The sequence below is a fragment of the Dipodomys merriami genome, unplaced genomic scaffold, assembly GCF_024711535.1.
Source record: "Dipodomys merriami isolate MVZ:Mamm:240054 unplaced genomic scaffold, mDipMer1.0.p SCAF_4, whole genome shotgun sequence".
NCBI classification, from domain to species: domain Eukaryota; kingdom Metazoa; phylum Chordata; class Mammalia; order Rodentia; family Heteromyidae; genus Dipodomys; species Dipodomys merriami.
The window spans coordinates 94872856-94895912 of NW_027205603.1; the positions used below are offsets into that span (position 1 = coordinate 94872856).

Genomic DNA, 23057 nt, shown 5'->3' on the forward strand with positions numbered 1-23057 from the left:
CTCGTGAGTGGCTAGGATGACCGGCGTGAGCCACCGGCGCCCGGCTTAGTCTTCCCTCTAGTAACGGGAATCGAACCGAGGACGCTGCAGCCCGGCAGCTGTTCCGGTGGAGGCTGGCGAGGAGTCCCCGAACCTTCCCGCCCGGGCCGGCTCCGAGCCGCGACCCTCCCTCCCGGCAGCGAGGATGACGGCGGGAGCTCGGGGCCCGGCGCGGCTCCGTCCCGCGAGGCCCCGTCCCGTCCCGCGGGCCGCGAAGCCCGGGATCGCGATGCTCCGTCGCCAGGCCGGAAGTCCGAACCACCGAGAGGAGCCCGGCGGTCCTAGCGAGGCGCCGGAAGTCCTCCAGGCGGGGCGTGAGGCGACTTCCGGTCGCGGCGGGCGGGCCACGGCCGCGCTGGCTTTGTCGGCGCCGGCTGCCGTGCGCCGCCGCTCCCGCGTCGGGCTCGCGGTCCTCGGCGCCGGGCGCGGGTGAGTGGCGCCGCGGGCCGGCCGGGAGGCGGGGCGGCGGCGAGCGGGCCCCGGGGCTGCCCGAGTCCGCGGAGCCGGGCCCGGGCTTCTCCCCGCCGAGCTCCGCGCGGTGACTGCCCGCCGCGGCCCGCGGGGTCGCACCTGGCCTCCGCCGCGTCTCTGGTGCCCTGGCGTCTGTTCCCGGCCGCCGAGCCCCTGCACGACCGGGAGCCCGGGGGCTTGACGCCGGCGCGGGCACCGCCCCGGCCCTCCCCGCCGGGCCCGCGGCTGCGGGGCGGGGCTGGGGAGGGAGGCGTGGCCCGCAGAGCCGGCCCGGGGCTCGGGCCGGGTCACGCCCGGGTGAGCGGCCGGCTGGCCGGTTCGGTCGTTCTGGACTTCCTGGAAACTTTGGGTCGCCCTCAGGAGACCGCAGCGTGCCGCGGCCAGGGACGCTCTGTCCCTGCAAGCGGCGGCTGCGCGGGGCTGGCAGTCCTCAGGGCCCGAGGGGCTTTGCCAAAGGCTTCCCCGGGGGTCATAGTGACAGCTGCCCGGAGTATTCGAAGACATCGGCCCTTTGGGATCTGGTCCCAGTGAATGGGAGCAGTAAGTGTCATCTGCCCATCCAGGAGGCTGCTCGTCCCCATCATAGATGTGACAGGTCATGCTGTCTGCACCCGGCGGTGGGGCTCAGGGAGGGAATGGTCAAGCCTGCCTCACGTGGCTGTGTCCTCCCACCCCGAACTATCGGGTGGGTTCTTGGTTCTTCTGGAATGATCTTGGGTGGTAAGGAGCAAGGGCAAAGCTGGGAATACCCCACTCTCACTGTGGGCATTGTAGACGGGGCTGTCAGAAACAAGGGTGAGTCATGAGTCCGTTCGGGTTGTGGAAAGTGGCTGATGAAAGGGCACCGCGTTTGTCAGGAAAGGGAACAGCTTGTAGGTGACTTTGGCAGAGCCAGAGCAAGCAGGCAGTAGCTGGCTTCAGTTCTCCTTTTGACTTTGAGTGGGTCACCTGGAAACCTGTGGATGGTGGTGAGAAGAATGTGAACACACTTGCCTTGAACATGGCACAAGCTCTGGGGCCCGCTCGGTGCCCTCCGCCCTGCCCTTCTCCCTAGCCGCACACTTCCCTTCCTGTGCTCTGTAGCAAGAGACTGACTGGCCACTTAGGACAAGAGGCCAGGATGTCCCTTCACCACCCCAGCTCTGGTGCTGTAAGGGACACCTTAGGGACACCCCACCCACACTGCACATTGACTGCACTGAGATGTGGTGGTGGTTCAAGCAGATTCTACACGCTGCAATACAAGGGCTAGCCATCAGCAGACGCCTGGCACCGCTTACTTCCTTTTATTCATTCTGTACAAGGGTCTTTAAGTGAAAGATGCTAATTTAATCTTATATGGCCATGGCCTACTGGTATCCATGGCCATATGATTCCAGGGGAACTGGTGTTAAGGAAGAACCGCAGTGGATGACTGATGATAAGTCAGAGCTGGGAGCTCAGTACCAGGGAGCTGGATACCCAGACAGGAATATTCTTGTGCACAAATCTCAGAATTAGACAGGCTGATGTGTTTATAGAAGGAGCTAAGCACAAACTGAAGACTTGTTTTTGAGAAATGTTCCCCCAGGGCTGGGAAGGTAGCTCAGTGGTAGAGTGTTTGCCTAGCATGCATGAGGCTCTGGGTTCGATTGCTCACCACCACATAAGCAGAAAAGGCCAGAAGTGGTGCTGTGGCTCAAAGTGGTAGTGCTAGCCTTGAGCTGAAGAGCTGAGGGACAGCACCCAGACCCAGAGTTCAGGCCCCATGACTGACAAAAAAAAAAAAAAAAGTTCCTCCAGAGCAAGATAAATTCTATTTATAAAAACTTTCTTGAGGGGCTGGGAAGGTGGCTCAGTGGTAGAGCGCTTGCCTTGAATGCATGAAACCCTGGGTTTGATTCCTTAGCACCACATAAGCAGGAAAAAAAAAAAAGCCGGAAGTGGCGCTGTGGCTCAAGTGGTAGAGGACTCGCCTTGAGCTGAAGAGCTGTGGGACAGCGCCCAGGCCCGGAGTTCATGCTCCACGACTAACCAAAAAAAAAAAAAAAAACCAAACTTTCTTTCCAGACGTCAGTGACTCATATATGTAATCTTTGCTCTTCAGGAGGCTGAGATCTGAGGATTGTGGTTGGAAGCCATCACAGGCAGGAAAGTCAATAAGACTTATCACCATTAAACCACCAAAAAGGGGGCAATGGTGCTGTGGCTTAAAAGGTAGAGAGCTAGCCATAAGCACAAAAAGCTCAGGGATGGCACCCAGACCCTAGGTTCAAGCCCTACGATCAAAACACAACTTCCTTATCTCTTTTACTAGAGGGTAGAGATTGGAAGGATCATGGTTTGAGGCCAGCCTGGAAAATCAGTGAAGAAGATCCTGTCTCAGCACATGTCTGGCATCACAGCTGTGGGGAGGCTATAGGTCGGAAGATGGCACTGTGAGCCTGGTCCTGGGCAAAAAGTCAAGACCCCACCTGAAAAGGTTCAGATTGACTGCCTCGCTGCAAGGTCCTCCGCTCAAACTCCAGGTCTCGACAAAAGAAATCTCTCAACACTTTCTCTAAAGTTAAATAAGTTCTGAAAACCATTAAGAAGTATAGCTAGAGTTTCTAGCTAGTCCTATAAAGGGATGAAGGCTTTTTCCTGGGTAGTGTGTACTCGTTTTAAAAACAAAAGTCAGGCTAGGAGTAAAGCTTAATGATGGAGTGGTAGAGTACTTATCTAGCATGTTCAAAGCCCTGGGTTCAGTTCCCAGCACTACATGAAAGAATCACACAGTAATCATGTATCATGATGTCCAAATCATATTCTCATCTCAGCCCCTCTTTTAGTGAAGAAAATGACAAACCCTTAAAAATAGTCTCCTTTTCAGCAGGCACTAGTGGTTTATCCTTCATAGCTACTCAGGTGGCCAAGATCTGAGGATCTAGGCTTAGAGCCCAGCCCAGGCAGTTAAAGCCACATTAAATCCGTTCTTACTCAAATTAACTACCTGAAAATCAGTTCAGGAGTGGAGCTGTGCCTCAAGTGGTGGATTGCTTACCTTGAGCAAAGAAACTCAAGGATAGTGCCCAGTCCTGAGTTCCAAGACTGGCATCCTAAAACAAAAACAAAACAGAAACTTTGTTCTATAATACAAACCCCTGCTGATTTCGTAAGTAATTTTGTGTGTGTGTGCGCGCGTGCCTGTGTGTGCACGCGCATGCTCATCCTGGGGCTTGAACTCGGGCTGGGCCCTGTCCCTGAAATTTTGTAAGCAAAATTATCTTGTAAGAGTGATATTTGAGAAGGCAAAGGTCTTATGTGAGGAATGGGCACCGGAGGAAGAGAGACCTGAGTTTGGACCTTAGCTCTTATAGGTTTAGCGATATTTACCTTTCGTTTCCACCATCATGGTACGGGTAACACCTGCCCTGTGGGGGCTTGTGAGACGGCGCAGCTGGGTTGCTCTCCACTGCCTGGCCGGGCTGTTAGTGTCCTGAGGCTGAGGAGTAGAGCGTGTGGAAGTTGGAGGCCGCCGCAGTACGTTGGCCTTCTCGGGGCAGCACTGAACCTCCTCACCCTGATTGCCCATCAGGCTCTGGCGGCCGCTGGCTGGAAGCGCTGCCTTGCGCCTCACCTTGTAGAACTTGCCCTACTTGCAACTCTGGTGTGGAAGAACAGCGAGCATGTGCCCTGGAGACGGCCGGCCGGCCCTCAGGAGGGGTGGCAGTGGAGGCTGGGCCAAGGTGCAGTTATGTCAGGCATTGCACTGCCACCTGTATCGCACCTACTTGAAGAATGCCCGCTTCTTCAGAGTCGTCAGGGAATAGGTGGGTCTGGTAAATTTTGGAACAGAAATCCAACACCTGATTCATGCTTTTAAAGGGCTCTGAAGAAGCAGCAGAAGGGTGGAGACACGTTTGGAGGTGGTTGCTTGGTGAGGTGAGAGATGGAGGAGGATGGCATGGGGGTGAGAGACGGAGCCCGAGGCAGCGCGGAGGCCGTTCACAGGCTGCGGGTGGACCGGGTGCAGGGCGAGAGCAGAACACAGAGGTAAGGATCATTGTGCCTGACAAATGGAATGGCGAACCTCTCACTACATAAAGGGTGTATTTAAGAGGTTTCACTGGGGTTGGTGGTTCACGCCTGTCATCCTCACTACTCAGGAGGCTAAGATCTGAGGATCGTGGTTCAAAGCCAGACAGGAAAGTACATGAGAGTCTTATCTCCAGTTAACTGCTAGAAAAGCCACAAGTGGAGCTGTGGCTCAAGTGGTAAGATGTTAGGCTTGAGCAAAAATTTAAAAGTAAAGCTCAGGGGACTGGGAAGGTGGCTCAGTGGTAGAGCGCTTGCCTTGCATGCATGAGGCCCTGGGTTCCATTCCTCAGTACCACGTAAACAGAAAAAAAAAGCCAGAAGTGGCGCTGTGGCTCAAGTGGTAAAGCGCTAGCCTTGAGCTGAAGAGCTGAGGGACAGCGCCCAGGCCCAGAGTTCAGGCCCCACGACCGGACCAAAAAAAAAAAAAGTAAAGCTCAGAATAATACCAAGACCCTGAGTTCAAGCCCCAATATTGGCACATAAACGCACACACAAAAAGGAAAGTTTAATAAGCAGGACAGACAGAATGTCCAGTGAAGGCGTCAGGCTGCGGGCTTGTCAGTTGTGGGAGTCGGGAGAGGCCAGGCTGCAGGCGGAACGCAGGCTGCTCACAGTAGATGGGACTTGCAGCGGGGCAGAGGCCTGAGCACTAGGCCTGGAGCACAGGAGCACAGGGGTCTTCTCGGCAGGAAGGCAGCAAGCCAGGAATTCCACGCAGGACAAGTCCAGGAGCCCCATAATAAGGAGGTTGGGGGGAGGCTGGCAGTCAGGTGCCCTCGGAGGAGGACTTGAGTGAGCCGCCCTGGGTGGTCCTGGTTTGCAGTCAGGGATGAGAACCAGGATTCAGGGAGAGGAAAGGAGATGGAGACATGGGCGTGGTTACCGTTGGGTGAGCTGTTAATGGGGAGAGATGGGGATCCCAGGTTCCAGTGGTGCCTCCGCCTCAGCCTCCCGGCACCTGTGTTGGGTGGGCGAAAACAGCCCTCACGCTGCCAGGAATAGCAGCTGGCTGGAGGGGAGTGAGTGACTGGCCATGGGAGGGAAGGGGAGAGGGTCAGGAGCTCTGGGAGCACCTTTGTTGGGTCAAGGGCAGCTTAACTGGCTGCAAGAGAGCAGGTAGGTGGGAACAAGTCTGGGGGCCGTGTCTCGCTGCCGCTACGCTGAAACCACAATGTGCCTAAGGGGTGGAAGAGTGCTGGACACAAAAGCAGAGGGGAGTGGGAGAGCTGGGGGGTGCGGAGCATCCCCTGTTCACTCTGCAGTCAGCAAGAGTCTAGACGGGTCTGGAAGCAACCTGAACCGAGTCCAAGCTGGCGTACGTGGAGGGGTAGTTTACAGGAGCCCCTTGGCTCTGCAAATACATCCTGCATGTGAAACAGTGCACTGCACTAACCTGCACGCAGCTCCCGTGTTTCTTCCCCAGTCCTGACACTCTGCCCCCAGCCACACCTCTAGTCTGGCATTTCAGGGCCATCTGAACCATGATCCTCAGATCTCAGCCTCCTGAGTAGTTAGGATTGCGATTGTGAGCCATCAGCACCTGACCTCTATTTTAAATTACCATTTTGAACCATGTTCCTTATAAGTGCTGTGTAACTAGTTGCCACACTATTTCCTAGGGAGTAAGGAGAAGAAAGTCTGTACATGTTCAGTACAGACCAAATGTTTTTCTGAGCATATGTAACCTGGGTTGGCTGAATCAAGGATGGTGTGAAACCCAAGGATGTACAGAGCTAGCCGTGCAAAGTAACAAGCGTGGTGTCGATGCCTGGAATCCAGCCTCTCGAGAGGCTGAGGTCTGAGGATCGAGGTTCAGAGCTAGCTCTGACACAAGTCTGACAGACTCTTCTCTCCGGTTAACCAGCAAAAGCTCAAATGATAGAGCACCAGCTGTGGGGGAAATGGTGAATGAGTAGGAGGACATGAGTTTAAGCCCAGTACATACACACGCACATGCACGCATATGCACACACATGCACATGCAGATTGGCGTAGGGTAGACTTGGCAGAAAGAAACCATGGTAACGATTCTCAGCAGTATGAGATTTAATTCAGGGGAACTAGATGATAAAAGGTTGGAAGTTCAGGAGGTTCCCAACCCAGCTCTGACCAAGGTGAGAAAGGCTGCTGCTGAGCTGGAGACAGCTCGAAGGCAGAGCTCTGGCTGCGTGTTCATGAGGCCCCGGGTTTGCTCGTGAGTACTGCAAAGAAGTGCTACAGCTGCTTCTGTGTAATGTGTAGAACAAATCAAGGGCAGTGTTGTAGCGTGGGGTCCGTGCTGGGCAGAAACTGAAGGCTGGGTGTGAAGTAGGCCTGATGATGCGAGCGTTCCTTTTGCATCGGACGTCTTGGTTGTGTAGTGTCCCAGCCCCGCTGTGTGTGCCTCCTACCCCACAGGACGCACTGAGGGTCAGAAGAGCGCTGGGTGCTCTAGGGGTGGAGGCATGAGCCTGCCCCACACCAAGATGGCCGCTGGTGCCATCCGCATGGGCCCACCCATGGGGGTGGGTGTGGGTTGAGTCCCGCACTTGCTTTAGCAGCTTCAAAGAGAGGAAAGCTGATGTCCTTCTCTTTCAGATTGTCTTAGGAGCTGCTGGCAAAAAGACAACTGAAGCTGTGAGGATGAGATGATGTCCGACGGCGTCCCAGTGACCGAGACTGCCCAGGAGTCTGAGGCTGGGGAAGCCCATGAGGCCAGACTGGGGAGCCCAGAGGGACAGAGCCTGGGGAGCCCGCACCCACAGGGACTGGGCTTCGAGCAGGGCACGGTGACCCACTGGAAAATCCAGACAGGAGAGGCAGCCCAGGTAGGTAGTAAGTCAGGAAGAAACTCTATTCTGAACTCGAACCTTCTTATACTTCAGAGAGATTTTATAGAAAGGGAGGCGCACTCCTGTGGCATTTGTGGTAAAAGTTTCCTGTTCAATTCAGACCTAGTTCAACATCAGGTCTCTCACGCTGGGGAGAAGCCTTACACACGTGATCAGTGTGGGAAAGGTTTCGGTCCGCTGTCACACCTCACTGAACATCAGAGAGTCCGCACGGGAGACAGGGTGTATGTGTGTGACGCGTGTGGGAAAGACTTCATTCACTACGCAAGCCTGATCGAACATCAGCAAGCTCACGCAGGAGAAAAGCCATTCAAGTGTTCACAGTGTGGAAAAGCGTTTTGTCACAGTTCGGACCTGCTTCGGCACCAGAGGGTTCACACCCGAGAGCGGCCTTTTGAATGCAAAGAATGCGGGAAAGGCTTCAGCCAGAGCTCCTTGCTCATTCGCCACCAGAGGATCCACACGGGAGAAAGACCCTATGAGTGCAACGAGTGTGGCAAGGCCTTCATCCGGAGCTCCAGCCTCATCCGCCACTACCAGATCCACACCGAGGTGCGGCAGTATGAGTGCCGGGACTGCGGGAAGGCCTTCCGCCACCGCTCGGACCTCATTGAGCACCAGAGGATCCACACTGGGGAGCGGCCCTTTGAGTGTCGCGAGTGTGGCAAGGCCTTCATTCGGAGCTCCAAGCTGATTCAGCACCAGAGAATCCACACTGGGGAGCGGCCCTACGTGTGCAATGAGTGCGGAAAGCGCTTTAGCCAGACCTCCAACTTCACCCAGCACCAGAGGATCCACACTGGGGAGAAGCTCTATGAGTGTAACGAATGTGGGAAGGCCTTCTTCCTGAGTTCCTACCTTATTCGACACCAGAAGATTCACACTGGCGAGAGGGTGTACGAGTGTAAAGCGTGTGGGAAGGCTTTTCTGCAGAAAGCCCACCTCACTGAGCATCAGAAGATCCACACTGGGGACCGACCCTTTGAGTGCAAAGACTGTGGGAAGGCCTTCATTCAGAGCTCCAAGCTGCTCCTGCACCAGATCGTCCACACGGGAGAGAAGCCCTACGCGTGCAGTCGCTGTGGGAAGGGCTTCATACAAAGGTCCAACTTCCTTCAGCACCAGAAGATGCACACTGAGGAGAGGCTCCACGAGTGTGCCGAGCCCCCTCCAGCCCCGGCCTTTGTCCAGCAGGAAGGGCTTCCCCTGAGTGAGGCCACCTTGCATTTGGGTGAGAGGGCCACAGAGGAGGTGCAGGTGGGTGATGCAGAAAGCAGTCACTCCTGGAGTCAGTGATGCAGTTTAGGATTGGGTGGGCGTGGCCTAGGCTACTACCAAGGCCAGAGCCCAGGGACCAGTGGCTCGCCTTGAGCAGAGATGTGGGGTGGGGGTTTAGAAAAGGGTTTTAGATTGCATTCACAATTGCAAAGCACTTGAGTTAATGCTCTTAGGGCTGAACTGTGTATTTATTCTTACTCTTTGAAAGTTCACCTGTCAGAAAGGTTGAAGGAAGAGGCTTTCTCATGAAAATGGACTGAGCCCCAGTCCCCGTCCTGCGTCCTACAGCTTTGCCTCCTTGCTCGCTTAGTTCCTGGCCACATAGCCAAGGCGGGTACCTGTCACCTGCTCTCCACACACTCCCTCCCTTCCCCCCCCCCGCCCCCCCCCCCCCGCCCCCAGCTCCTCTTCCGGCAGGCTTCTCAGGCATCCAACCCAGACATGTGCCCCGGTGCTCAGCCAGGTGAGCGGCTTTCTTGTTTCAAAGCTCAATGCTTACCTCTCTTACTATATTTCTTCTGAAATATCAGAATTTGATTTGTCTCATTTCTGATTCAAGTATCCCCAGTGACTAGCACATAGCAACAAAAGATACCCCGAAGTCTGTAATTGGCATCTTTTTTCCCCCTTTTTTTAGACAGTGTGACTATGTGGCCAGGCTGACCTTGAACTCGCAACCCTGCCGCAGCTTCATATGTACTAGGGTTACAAGGGTGACACCATGCCAGGCTGTGGGTGTTTCTTTGTTTTGCATCAGTGTTGTCGATTCTACTAGATACGTCTTCGCTCCCAGCGCTGTTAACACCTCCTGTTCTTCCCAAATAAAGAGTTGTTCAGACTCCAGTTACATCCGGTGCCCTCCTGCGGTGGCCAGTGGCACTGCCCAGGCTGCTACTGCCCTCAGGGACAGTGACCTCCTTGTGTGAATCTCACCCAGATACTCGAGGACACACACTCAGGTGCAACACATGTTTCTGTCTTTTGTCACTTTTTGCCTCTGGCTCATGTCTCCTACTTGAAAATATACTGAGATCTACAAGGAATAGGAAGTGCAGATCTGGAGGAGAGAGAAAAGGTACCATCCACCCTGGAGGACCGACCTGGGGAGGCACGCAGACTGGGCAGGGAATGAAGTGGTGGAACACAGCGTGTCCCGGGGGTTATAGCAGCGTGGGGTGAGGAGGTGGGCAGTGGCGCAGTGCTCTGGGACGGCCTCGTGGAAGAGATGGCCTGCGTGGTCAGCCAGAGGAGGGAGGTGATCCGGGAGAGGCGCTGGCTCTGGCCAGGCAGGTTTAGTTCACAGTTTGTCCCATCCAGCAAGACTACTCGTCTCTGCCTCTGAATTTCTTTCATCTGAACACTCACCACCACTTTTGAGATAATGTAAAATAATTTTTGTCTATAATGGCCTAATTTAGAGTGTTTTTTGTTTGGTTATGGGGCTTGAACTTGGGACCTGGGCACTTGAGCTCTCAGCTCAAGGCGAGTGCTCCACCACTTTGAGCCACAGTGCTGCTTCCAGTTTTCTGGTGGTTAACGGAAGAGTCTCATAGACATTTCTGCCAAGGTTGGCTTTGAACCATGATCCTCAGATCTCAGCCTCCTGAGTATCTAGGACTATAGTTGTGAGCCACCAGTGCCTGGCTTTGTTTTGTTTTGTTTTTGTCGGTTATGGGGCTTGAACTCCAGGCCTGGGTGCTGCCCTAAGCTCTTCAGCTCAAGGCTAGTGTTCTACCACTTGAGCCACAGCACCACTTACAGTTTTCTTTTGTTGGTTGTGAGGCCTGAACTCTGGGATTGGACACTGTCCCTGAGCTCTTCAGCTCAAGGCAAGTGCTCTACCACTTAAGCCACAGTGCCACTTTGATTTTCTGGTGGTTAATTGGAGATAAAAGTCTCATGGACTAGCCAGTCGCCGGTGGCTCACACCTGTAATCCTAGCTACACAGGAGGCTAAGATCTGAGGATTGAGGTTCAAAGCCAGGCCAGGCAAGGAAAGTCTGTGAGACTTATCTCTAATAAACCACCGGAAAACCACAAGTGGCACTGTGGCTCAAGTGATAGAGCACTTGCCTTGAGCTGAAGAGCTGAGGGACAGCACCCAGCCCTACAACCAACAACAAAACAAAAAAGTCTTCACCGACTTTCCTTACCCGGGCTGGCTTTGGACTGCGATTCTCCGATCTCAGCCTCCTGAAAGTTAGGATTACAGATGTGAGCCACCAGTGCCTGGCTTATGTTTTTAATGAATTCCAGTCTCAAGCGGGCAGATAATTCAACAAGGACTTACCATGTTCTTTTCTGGAAAACCTGCCGTTATTGGAAGTGTTGGAGGTGGCAGGGAAGCAAGTGTAAAGACATGGAAGCTCCACCAGCAGCGGAACTGCCCCACAGTCAGGGAGAGCCGCGAGTCAGCCCGCAGAGCTTCCCTTGCCAGCCTGGCCTCCACCCTGGGTAATGGCTTTCTGCAGTAGCTTAGCATTGCTTCTAGAACCTCATGTTGCTCCGAGGCCTGTCCTCATGTCCAGCTGGTCACTCCGTGCGTGTTTACACAGCCAGGTTACGTTGTAATAGTTGTGTGTGCTGAGCCGTGTGCCGTTGCAGATGAACCCTCGGCCATTTGTCCCCTTGTTTGTGGAAATTTGGCTTTCCGGTTTTGAATAAAACTGGAATAAAACCATTTTTGTGTAGAAGTATTTGCTTGCAGGTCTTAGTTGCTCAGAGGAACACCTCCTGCTTTTATTGCTGAGTTACAAATATCTAGTCTACTCATGGCTGTAAGCTGGACCACAGGAACTCCTCCCCCACCTGTGGTGGCTGGGGATGGAGATGGGCAGGAGGCAGCCGAGGTGTCTGGTGGGGCTCTTCCCTGGCAGTGGGGTCCTGCCTGGAGCCTTGCATGGCAGAGGGCCCAGGGAACTTTCTCCTGCCTCTTAAAGCCCTTTGTGAGGGCTCTGTCTTCGTGGTCCTTCCCCTCCCAGAGGCCCACCTAGACCAGCGCCCTGGGGGATAGGTGGGTTTGGGGATATGAATGTTCAGATGTAGTCCATTGGGATCCGTCTATTTCTCACTTTAAAAGGAATCACCACACAGCTGTCTGTGGTGCTGCCATTCTGTATCGCCTGTGTTGATGTGCTCCTGTTGCTTGTCCATGCCACACAGTATTGCCAGTCTAAAGATTCTCTGCATTCTAGACTCTCCCTCCTTCCCCCGCCCCCTCCATCTCTATGTTCTTGAGTCCAGCCTCAAACTTGAGATCCTCTTGTCTTCACTCCCAATTGCTGGAGTGGTGGAATATAGTGTGTGTGTGTGTGTGTGTGTGTGTGTGTGTGTGTGTGTGTGTGTGTGTGTGTGTGTGTGTGTGTGTGTGTGTGTGTGTGTGTGTGTGCGTGTGCGTGCGCGCGTGCGCACTTGCTCACACAAATGTACTTCCTGGTCCTAGGTTTGAACTAAGCCTGGGCACTGTCCCTGAGTTTTCTTTCACTCAAGGCTAGCATTCTACCACTTGAGCACAGCACCACTTCCGGCTTTTTCTGTGTATGTGGTATTGAGGGATGGAACCCAGGGCTTCATGCATGTTAGGCAAGTGCTCTGCCATAAGCCACATTCCCAGCCCTCCTTTTCTTTACATCTCATTGTCTCTTGTCCTTTATTGTGAATATTTTTTTCAGGATGGTCATTTGTCTTCTAACTTGTGGTGTAATTTAAAATTTTTCACATTAGTTTTTCTGTCTTTATAAAAATATTATGCCTTTGAATTTTCTTGTCTGAGATTATGTTTTTTGTTTTTGTCAGTTGTGGGGCTTGAACTCTGGGCTTGGGCACTGTCCATGCACTCTTTAGCTCAAGGTGAGCACTCTACTGTTTGAGCTACAGCACTTCTTTCAGTTGTCTAGTGTTATATTAGAGATAAGAGTTTCATGGACTTTCCTGCCAGGCTGGCTTTGAACCGCAATCTCAGATCTCAGCCTCCTGAATAGCTAGGATTACAGACATGAGCCACCGGCGCCTGGCTGAAATTATGTTTTAAACTATAAAAAGCTAGCCAGGTGCTGGTGGCCTATGCCTATAATCTTACCAACTCAGGTGACTGAGATCTGAGGATTGAGGTTCAGTGCTACTTCTGGCAGGAAAATCTGTGACTCTAATCTCCAGTTAATTACCAAAATGCTGGAAGTGGAGGTGTAGCTCCAAACCAAAGCTCAGGGACAGTAGCTAGGCCCTGTGTTTAAGCCCCAGGACCAGCACCAAAAGAAAACTTTATTTAAATTGATTTTCCCAAGTACTTTGCCACAGTGATGAAAAACTGACAAACACTGCTTGCAGAAATTTGGGCAATTATGAATAAGGTTGCTGTAAACATCTGTGTGGACCTAAGATTTCTTTGGTAAAAATACCAAGGAGCTCAGTTGCTGTATCTCATGGTAAGAGTATGTCTAGTTGGATCTTTTTTTTTTTTTTTTTTTTGGTTGGTCGTGGGGCTTGAACTTTGCTTGGGCGCTGTCCCTCAGCTCTTCAGCTCAAGGCGAGTGCTCTACCACTTGAGCCACAGTGCCACTTCCAGTTTTCTAGTGGCTTATTGGAGATAAGAGTCTCATGGCGGGGGGGGGGGGGGGGGGGGAGCTGGGAAGGTGGCTCAGTGGTAGAGCACTTGTCTTGCATGCCTGAGGCCCTGGGTTTGATTCCTCAGCACCACATAAGAAAAAAGCCGGAAGTGGCGCTGTGGCTCAAGTGGTAGAGTGCTAACCTTGAGCTGAAGAGCTGAGGGACAGCGCCCAGGCCCAGAGTTCAGGCCCCATGACTGGACCCCCCAAAAAAAGAGTATCGGACTTTCCTGCCTGGGGTGGCTTTGAACCCCAATCCTCAGATCTCAGCCTCCTAAGTAACTAGGATTACAGGTGTGAGCCACCGGCGCCTGGCTAGTTGGATTTTTATTTTTTTGCCAGTCCTGGAGCTTGAACTCATGTCCTGGGCACTGTCCCTAAGCTTCTTTTGCTCAAGGCTAGTGCTGTGCCACCAGAGCCACAGCACCACTTCCAGCTTTTTCTGTGTATGTGGTACTGAGGAATCGAACCCAGGGCTTCATGCATGCTAGGCAAGCACTCTACCACTGAGCCACCTTTCCAGCCCCAGAATCTAATTTTGTGAGAAACCTTCGAGCTGTGCTCCTAAGGTGTAAGCAATGAGTGCTCATCGGTGCTCGGTTCTCCAGGCCTACTTGGTGGTGATCTACAGTAGTCACCACAACTTAGTGTTTCTGCTCCAGCTTTTGATTAAATTTGCAAAGACACACTTTCTGTACTTGCTGGTGAGGTCCCTGTCTTCCCTTCCACACTGCAGGGGAGTTCTAGAAGGGGTTCTCTGTGGGGTGTGCAGCGGAGTGGGACTCAGACCAAGGCAGGAGATGCCACCCCACATGGCAGTCTGCTTGGGAACACCCCTCCCGGACCCGAGGGCGCGCAAGCTGGGGGCTGGGCACTGTGAAGGGGGAGGCGTGGCCCTCCAGCGCTAGCCACCACCCTTGGCTCAGGGCTGTCAGACCTCAGCTGAGGGACTCTGCACAAGAGCAGCAAAATTCCAGAGACCTCACGAACCAGGAAGGGACACGTGGAAACATCTGCACGTGTGCTTTCCCCACAATGCCTTTCCTGCTTGCATGTACTGCACTACAGAAGAGCCTTCTATTGGGGACACTCAGCTATCTATGGGGATACATGTGTCTGCAATGACACACTCAGCCACCCATGGGGACACAGACATCTCTGGAGACACCCTCACAGCTGTCTATGGGGACACGCACGGCTGTCTTTAGGGATTAGGGGCATTAAGTCTTCGACAGAGTCCCAGGCTAACAAGAGAGCAGGGCCCAGGTTAGCTGCTGGCCATGGGGCCGACCCCGTTCTTGCACCTTTGTCTAAGTTGGAAATCGTATTTTCTAAGTTCCCGCAAAGCTCTCTGCAGGCTCAGAGGACAGCCCCTCCGCGGTGCTGGGGATTGCTCCCCTCTCGCGGGCCTCCCGCGCCACGCAGGCCCAGCTTCCCCGGCCCGGGCAGGCCTGGCTCCCGGGGGGTCGCGGGGACAGAGGAACGGGACACCCAGTCGGGAGCTGGCGCGCAGGCGTCGTGCCGGTGCGGGTAGCCCTTTATTACCTCGGCCCGCACCCACCAGTCCGCGGCCCGCCGCTGCCCCGCCGCACGCTCAACTGGAGACAATGTTGACGGTCTTCCTGGGGCCCGGGGCGGCGGGCTCGCCCTGCTCGCCCTGCTCGCCCTGCTCGCCCTGCTCGCCCTGCCGGGACAGGCTGGAGCGGCCGGACTTGGCGGAGGCGAGCGTGTCCTGTGAGGGCCATCGCAGGGAGGACCGTGTGGAGAACCGCGAGCCCTCGCGGGACTGCGCCACGGACGAGGTGTCCGAGCTCCCGGCCGACGGCGTCAGGGATGGGGTCAGCGACGGCATGCGGGAGCTCCGGCGGGACGGGGCTAGGGACTGGGCCCGGGAGCCGCGCTGGGGGGCGGCCGGCGGCGGGGCCAGCAGGCCCTGAGAAGCCGGGCGCGGCTCCGCAGCCGAAGGGACCCGGGAGGCCGTGCGCGAGGACCTGGCCGACTGGTGCCGGGAGGCGGGGCGCGACGGGCCTTCGGTGGGCGTCGGGGAGGCCGGGTGCGTGGAGGCTGCGGACGGGGTCCTGAGGGCCGGGACGGAGTCGGGCCCCGCCGGCTGGGCCGGGGCGGGGGGCTGCCAGAGCTGGGGCCCGCTGGGGCCCCGGCGCAGCCAGCCGTGCACGCGCTCCAGGTTCCGCGCGTCCTCGTGATTGTGCCGCAGCTGCTCGCGCTGCTCCAGCAGCTGGCGCCGCAGGTTGATGAGCAGCCGGTTCCGGTGCAGCAGCGCCAGCAGCTCCTGGCGGAGGCGCCAGTTGTCAGCCTTGATGGCCTGCGTGTGCGCGATGAGCGCGCGCGCCGCCTCCCGCTCCGCGCGCCGCCCCAGGGACTGCACGCGCTGGCGCGCCTCGCGCTCGAAGGCCGCCTGGTCTTCCATGAAGCGCCGCTTCACGCGGTGCAGCAGCTGCGTGTGCTCCACGCGCATGTGCAGCAGCTCGCGCTCCAGAGTCCGGATCCGCGCCAGCTGTTCCAGCTGCAGCTCCTGCGGCGGGAGCGCGGTCAGCGCCGGGGTGGGGAGCGTGCCCCCCTCGCGTGGGCCCCCGACCCGTCCGAGGGCACGCGCGCACTGGCCTTGTAGGGCTGCAGCTCCTGGACCTTCCGGGCCATCCGCTCTGCGCGGGTCTCCATCTCCAGCAGCTGCGCGCGCACCCCGTCCTCGCGACCCTGGTAGAGCGAAGCGAGCTCAGCTCGCTGCCAGTGGATCTGGGCCAGGTCCACGCGATTCTTCTCGTCCAGCGTTATGACGGCGTTGGCGCAGCGCTGCGCATGCACGGTCAGGTAGTTGGCGTACAGCCGGTTCTCATCGCGCATGCGCAGCGCCTCGCTGTCCAGGAAGGCGTTTTCTCGCAGGACCTGGTCCACGCGGCCGGAGCAGGAGTCCATCAGCTCCGAGAGCAGCTGGCACTCGTGCTGCAGGTACTGGGCGCGCTCCGACAGCTGCGGCTCCGCGCCTCCGCCGGCGCGCCCACCGGTCGCCCCGCGCTTCTTCTTGGGCGCCATGGGCTTGGGGCGCCAGGACTCGTGAGGGCACCGTGCGCCGCCCGCTCCACCTGCTCAGCCCCTCACCTGCGTCCGCCTCCAAATCCTAGGCCCTCGTCCACGGTCGGGATGCTTCTCTGGGGCACAGGCTGGGGGCGGGGGGCAGACACAGGGCCACATCCGGGCGGGCGTCTCCAGACTTCGGCTGCGCCCGGGAGCACCCCACATGGATAATGTTGATGCAGAGCGGGCGCGGTTTCCCGGTTTCTGCGGAAACAGAACGTAGTCGCTTCCCCACCCTGCACTGTTCCTTGGGCAACGCCGGACTGCTTCATTCCGGGCAGTTCTCTCCTCCAAGTCCCGTGCGTGCAGAGGGGCGGGACCCGCGTGGGCGAAGGGGCGTGGCCCGTAGGAGGGGCGGAGACACGCGTGCGGAGGGACGGGGCCCAGTGGAGGGGGCGGAGACGCGGGAGGAGGGCGTGGCCCGCAGGAGGGGCGGAGACGCGGGAGGAGGGCGTGGTCCGCGGGAGGGGCGGAGACGCGCGGGGCTTCGGCTTGGCGCCCTGGCCTTCCTGGCCGCCAGCAGTCCCGCAGACCCTTTTTCTGGGGGCCAGGATCTTAGCGTCCTCGTCTGCTGTCTATCTGGTTCCTTCCGTGCCCGCCCGTGCGGGCCCCAGACGTCCCCACGGCCTTTCCTCTCCCGAGGAGCCCTGGCCCTGCGGCCTCCGTGGGACTGGGGTTAGGCCAGCATTAAGTCCCACACACGCCCCGCCGCGGGCCCGGAGCCCAGTGCGTTCTTTCGGCGGCTCCCAAGCCCGCGCGTGTCCGTCAGTGCGTGGGCCCTTGCGGGGCGAGCCGCTGGGGTCGGAGCGTGCGGGGCCTCCGCGCTTCTCGCCGCTTACTCGGGAACGGGCATGGCCGTCCCGGGCGCGGGAGGCGCGGCGTGGCCCTCGACGGCCCGGGGCCAGCGGCGTGCTGGAGGGGCTGCGGGGTCGAGTCCTGGGCCGAGCCAGCTCTGCCGAGCGCGGTACGGGCCGCCCTGCGGGCCCTGGGGCGGCTGCTGTGTGGGTGACGGTTCTCCCGGCGCGGCGGTCCGCCCGGTGCCGCGCCCGTCGCCAGCCCCTGCCCGGCCCGGGGGCGGGGTTCCGAGGCTCGCGACCGCAGGCCGCCGCCGGGGCCGGGCGCTGCGCTTCCCCCTCGCTGCCCCTTCTTGGGCCGCGCCCGGCCCCGCGCCCGGCCCCGCGCCCTCCCGCGCCGCGCTCGTCCTTGGCCGCGTCCTCCCAGCTGCGCTCCCGGGCTGCGAACCTGCGGAGCGGGCCTGGCCCCAAGTAGACACCGCCGGCCGATGTGGGCCCAAAGCCAGGGCGGTACTAAGGGAGGTGGGGGGCGGACGCAGGGCCGGGGCGGGCCTGCCCGTCTGCGGACCGGAGCCGGTGCCATGTCGTGGCTCGGGAAAGGGGTGAGCCGGGGCGCCCGCGTCCGCCCGCGTCCGCTGCCTGCCCATGGGCGGGCCTGGTCGCCCGACGCTGGCGGCTGACTCAGCGGCCTAAACATTTCCTGGAGCCCCCGTGCCTCACTTTCCCCAAGGAAGCTGGCTGGTACTCAGGCCTTGTAACCCCTGCCCTGTCCCCTGCCCTCGGGCAGCCTGGCATGTTACCTGCCCCAGGACACGCTGGGGAGGTAGGGTGTGCCCCTCAGTGTACACTGACTGCAGGAGAAAGGAAGAACATTCTGGAAAGTACAAACAGCCAGCACAAATGCGTTGAGGTGGAAGGAGCTTGGCCCCTGTAGAAGTCACAGCGTGAACGCAGGGAGGAGGGAGACAGCTGGGGCCAGGGTCCATGGGGGAGGCAGCTGCTGCTCAACCTTGAGGTCTTGGGCTCTGGCTAGCACGGGCCTGTGGGGCGGCAGTACAGGCTCCCTGGTCTGCACCCTGGAGGAGGTGTAGCCTTCCAGCAGGAGATACTGGAGGCTTGGACCAAGGCTGGGCCTCGGGCATGGAAGTGTCACACTGGATGCATCTGAAGGGAGAAAGCAAGGAGATTTGATTTGCCAAGCAGATCGGACAGGGTGGAGCAAGGGACAGGCCAGGAAGTGGGGGGGGACAGGGCGGGAGCAGGGGCGGGGTGCTCGGCTGGCTGGAAGGCAAAGAGCTTGAAGCCTGTCAGGGGCAGGTACCCTAAGTGCTCACCATGGCCTCCCATCCTCCCAGGGCCGGCGGCGCTAGCTCTTCCTCCCCTGGTGGCCTCCTCTAAAGGCCTCACCACACCTCCTCCTCCCAGAACCCAGAGGCTGGACTGTGTAGCTCTCCTCTGCAGGTATGACCTTTGTGGGCAGGGGATGGCTGGGCAGGAGGCTGGCGCCGCTGCTGACCGCGCTGCCCCCAGACCTGTGCCATCGTGTGGAGGGCAGTGGCTGGTGAGGTGGTGGCTATCAAGAAAATTTTCCATGTCTTCAGAGACAAGACAGATGCTCAGGTGAGTGCTGGGCAGGGGTGGGGGGTAGGGGTGGGCAGGGCTGGTGCCTGGCCAGGAGCTCAGACCATCACAGCAGTCCTCCTGGCCGGGCTGGCTGGATGTGTGTTTTTGTCTCTTTCAGAGAATGTTCTGAAAGGTCACACTTTTCCAGGTGAGTGGCTCTGGAAGATGCGAGCTGTCTGGCCTGCATCTGTCCTCCCAGCTTCAGATCTCTCGAGACAAGGGGGACGCTGGCCCCTCAATGCCCAGAGCACAGCCCAGGCCTCCCAGCAGCAGCAGCTCTCCACAGCCATTCGGGGGTCATCTCAACATCGTCCGCCTGCTTGCGGTGTCCCAGCTGAGAATGACAAGGACGTTTATCTGGTGTTCGAGTCCATGGGGAAGAGGGCCTCATTGGCCTCTTCTCCTCTCTGCCCCACCCTGGGCCTTGCCTGCAGCCTCTCTGTCCTTCTGCCTGCGTCTCTTCTGTGGCTAGTGCCCTTGGCCGTGTCACGTACCCAAGGACACAGGGCTGGCAAGTTGGCCTCTTGAGCCTGGTGGGGACCACTGCTTGCTCCCATGGGGCTCTTGCTCTGTCCCCACTTGCAGCTATGTGTTCTTTTTCCCACTCACTTTGTAACACAAGGGTGACATGCGAGTATGAAAATAGATCTGCATGCTGGGCACAGGTGGCTCATGCCTGTCATCCTAGCTACTCAGGAGGCTGAGATCTGAGGATCATGGTTCAACGCCAACCCGGGCAGGAAAGTCCATGAGACTCTTATCTCCAATAAAGCACTAGAAAACCAGAAGTGGCGTTGTGGCTCAAGCAGTAGAGCGCTCGCTTTAGCAGTAGAGCACTTGCCTTGAGCTGAAGAGTACAGAGACAGCGTCCAAACCCAGAGTTCAAGCCCCACGACTGACAAAAAGAAAAAAGAAAAAGAAGAAAATAGATTGGCAGAACTTTATTGTCTACTGGACAGGGAGCAGAATGGAGACTTGGCAGAGTAGCCAAGCAGGGAGCGCCCAGGACGGGTTGAGGGTCAGGTGGGTTCACCCCCAGGCTGACCTGCATGTCCTGCACCGGCTCCCCCACCTCCCCAGACACCGACCTGGACGCCGTCATCCAGAAGGGCAGCCTGCTGTGCAATGTCCACAGAGCTACATCTTCCACCAGCCCCTGCCGCCGCCACACGCATCTCCTCCGGGACGCTCATCCACGGAGACCAGAAGGTTCTGCCTCAAGCTGCCTGCAGGCTCCACCCCCATGTGTGCCCACAGCCCCCTGCCCCCGTGTGCACCCGCAGAACCCTGCCCCCGTGTGCGCCCGGCCCCTACCCAGCAGCGCACCACTCTCTCCAGCCATCCAACGTCCTTGTGGACGCCAGCTGCACCATGAAGCTCTGCTACTTTGGCCTTGCCCGCTCCCTGGGCGACCTCCCCACGGGGCCTAAGGGCCAGGCGCTGACCCAGCATGTGGCCACACAGTGGTACCGAGCCCTGGAGGTGCTGCTCAGCTCAAGATGGTAACAGTGGGTCCCCCAGCACACCCGTCCTCTCCACGCCCATCCCGTGTGGCTGCTTCCACACAGGCCTTCCTGGGCCCCCCTGTCTGTACCCCTGCACCCCTGCTCCCACCCCTGAGCAGCCCTTCGTCCACTCCCCTTCCTGCCCCAGGTACACCCCTGGGGTGGACATGTGGAGCCTGGGCTGCTTGGGAGAGATGCTGGGAGGCTGGCCGCTGTTCCCCTGCTCATCTGCCCTCCGCCAGCTGGAGCTGGTCCTGGAGATCATCCCCCTGCTGGTGGATGGTGCCTGAGCCCAGCTGTGGGGAAGCAGCAATTCACCAGGGAGGGGGACAGGGTGAGGAGGCGGCAGGGGTGGACTCGGAGCCCCAGGAGGACTGGAAATAGCATAGGCCGTGAAGATGGAGGGCCCAGTGTGGGCAGCCTAGCACAGGGCCTCAGGGGCCACACAGCTGGGGTCCAGCTTGCCCAGGAATGTGGGGAGCAGGGGTGCTGCTGAGAGTCCAGCCAGGGACCCAGCACTGTGGGGAGAGGTGGAGGAAGGTGTTGGGGAGTGGGTGCAGCCAGGACTGAGGGCCCTCATAGGGGCCGCTTCAGCACAGCCCCGCCAGACAGCCAATGGCCCTGGGTCCAGAAGGAACAGCTGGCCCCAGGCCCTCAGCAGACAGGCCTGGTCACCCTCCCCTCAGGCCTCTCGGCTCTCCGCTCAGACTACACAGCACCTTGGCTCTGCACTACCTGAGGTCTCGGTGAGGGTGTGTGGGGGGCGGAGGCAGGAATGGGCACCGTTCCATAGCTAGCACAAGAGGCCTGTGCACCTGTGCCCTGCTCTCCTGACACCAGCCCTGAATGCAGCAGGTAACTGGGGAGAGAATCTTTAGAGGGGCGATTCCCCTCCTCCATTGAACAGTCCAGCTCAGGGGCTGTGGGAAGCCTCCAGAAGGTCCTGGTGAGGCCGGAGGAGCAGAGGAAAGGGAGAGGTGGTCAGGGTCTCCCCAGCTCTCTGAAGGTCTTGAGGGTCCATCCGGACAGGAAATGGGGAGGGGGACGGGGACAGGTTGGATGCCAGCCCAGGGGCCACAAGCAGGTCTGCAGACGGCGCAGGGCCTGGAGGGAGACGAGGCCGCTTGCCTGCAGGCCAGGGCACACACTGGGCCCTCCTGCCGTGGGACCCCCCCCCCCCGCCACGCCCTGGCCCTCCTGGGCCGGCTCCTGGTGTTCGCCCCCGACCAGCGCCTGGGCGCGGCGCGGCAGAGGCTCCAGCACCCCTACGTGCAGAGGCGGGCGCGGGGGCCGCGCGTGTCTGCGGGCAGGCTGTGCCCGGCGCGGGGTCCCCGGCAGCCCGTGCACCCCCTGCACCCCTGGTCCCGCAGGTTCCACCGCCCGGACGCAGAGTGGACGTGCGGCTCCCGGTGCCCGGAGAGCGGCCTCCTCTACCGGGCGCTGGGCCTCGACCCCGCCGTCCGCCGCCCCGGGCGCCCCCCGCGCTCGCGGGAGAGCTGGAGCGCGGGGTAGAGGGGGCCCGGGGCGCCCCGTCGGGACCCCAGCCCGAGGGCGGCCCCGCGGGTCGGTGCGCCCCGCCGGGGAGGCACCCGGGCTTGAGCCGGGGCCTGCACTTCCCACCCCGCAGAGGCCCCGGGAGCGGCCCGGAGCGGCCGCTGCTCGCTGCCCGCTGCCTGCTCAGGGAGGGCCGAGCCCGGGGGACGCCTCGCGGGCCGCTGCTCAAGTGGACGGCGGGGCCTGGTTGGCAGCTACCCGGCCGGTGCAGCGGGCAGGTGAGCCTGGCGCGCCTGCGCAGGGCCCCGGCCCGGCTCCACTCCCCGGCCCGCCCCTGAGGCCCCGCCCCTCCAGGTCCCTCCTCGGCCCGGCCCCGCCCCCTCCTGCTCCCGCTCCGCGCGGCGCAGGTTGCTCCCTGGCCCGCCCCTCCAGGCCCCGCCCCCGCTCCCTGCCCGCCCCTCCTCCACCCCGGCCCCGCCCCCTCCTGCTCCCGCTCCGCGCGGCGCAGGTTGCTCCCCGGCCCGCCCCTCCAGGCCCCGCCCCTCCTCCACCCCGGCCCCGCCCCCTCCTGCTCCCGCTCCGCGCGCAGGTTGCTCCCTGGCCCGCCCCTCCAGGCCCCGCCCCCACTCCCTGCCCGCCCCTCCTCCACCCCGGCCCCGCCCCCTCCTGCTCCTGCTCCGCGCGCAGGTTGCTCCCTGGCCCGCCCCTCCAGGCCCCGCCCCCACTCCCTGCCCGCCCCTCCTCCACCTCGGCCCCGCCCCCTCCTGCTCCCGCTCCACGCGGCGCAGGTTGCTCCCCGGCCCGCCCCTCCAGGCCCCGCCCCTCCTCCACCCCGGCCCCGCCCCCTCCTGCTCCCGCTCCGCGCGGCGCAGGTTGCTCCCAGCCGGCCGGGGCCGCAGGATGCTGAGCTCCTGGGTCTCAGGGGCCCGGGGCGCTGCCAGGGCCGCGCTCAGAGGCTGCGCGCAGGCCTACGGGACCTGAGCCGCGGGCGCCCGGCCCCGGCCTGCGGGCCCTCACCGGCCTCCCCAGCGGACCAGCGCCGCCGGGGCGCCCGGGACACGGGCCTGTGCCCCTGCGCCGGCCTGGGCTCCCTGCGCCCCGGCTCGGCAACCTGTCATCCCAGCGGCTCGGGAAGCCAGCCCAGCAGCAAAGTCTTTGAGATTCTTAATGTCCAGTTAACCACTGAGAACCTCAAGTACAGCGGTGGCTCGGGCCGTGCCTGGGGAGCTCCGCAGTGCTCGGGCCGCGTGGAAGCCCAGGCACAGG

At 59.7% G+C, this 23057-nt stretch overlaps 2 protein-coding genes and 1 pseudogene across 7 annotated transcripts; 2 read left to right on the top strand and 1 right to left on the bottom strand.

The window, feature by feature from the left end:
* Window positions 1-358: 358 nt before the first annotated feature.
* On the top strand, window positions 359-9525 carry LOC138806116 (zinc finger protein 623-like). Of its 6 annotated transcripts, XM_069991685.1 has the most exons (4): window positions 359-468; window positions 2807-3017; window positions 4357-4524; window positions 7147-9525. In XM_069991685.1, exon 4 carries the CDS (start codon window positions 7197-7199, stop codon window positions 8694-8696), a length of 1500 nt encoding a protein of 499 aa, XP_069847786.1. In that variant the 5' UTR covers window positions 359-468; window positions 2807-3017; window positions 4357-4524; window positions 7147-7196; the 3' UTR covers window positions 8697-9525. The 6 variants fall into 6 exon arrangements, with proteins under 6 accessions (XP_069847786.1, XP_069847785.1, XP_069847789.1 ...); XM_069991684.1 differs by lacking the exon at window positions 2807-3017; XM_069991687.1 differs by lacking the exons at window positions 359-468; window positions 2807-3017 and adding an exon at window positions 869-1050.
* Window positions 9526-14823: 5298 nt separating this feature from the next.
* On the bottom strand, window positions 14824-16577 carry LOC138806366 (coiled-coil domain-containing protein 166-like). Its single transcript, XM_069991856.1, has 2 exons — window positions 15905-16577; window positions 14824-15815 (listed from the first exon to the last, which is right to left on the bottom strand). Exons 1-2 carry the CDS (start codon window positions 16331-16333, stop codon window positions 14877-14879), a joined length of 1368 nt encoding a protein of 455 aa, XP_069847957.1. The 5' UTR covers window positions 16334-16577; the 3' UTR covers window positions 14824-14876.
* Window positions 16578-18687: 2110 nt separating this feature from the next.
* Window positions 18688-22772, top strand: LOC138806177 (mitogen-activated protein kinase 15-like; annotated as a pseudogene).
* The last annotated feature ends 285 nt before the right edge of the window (window positions 22773-23057 follow it).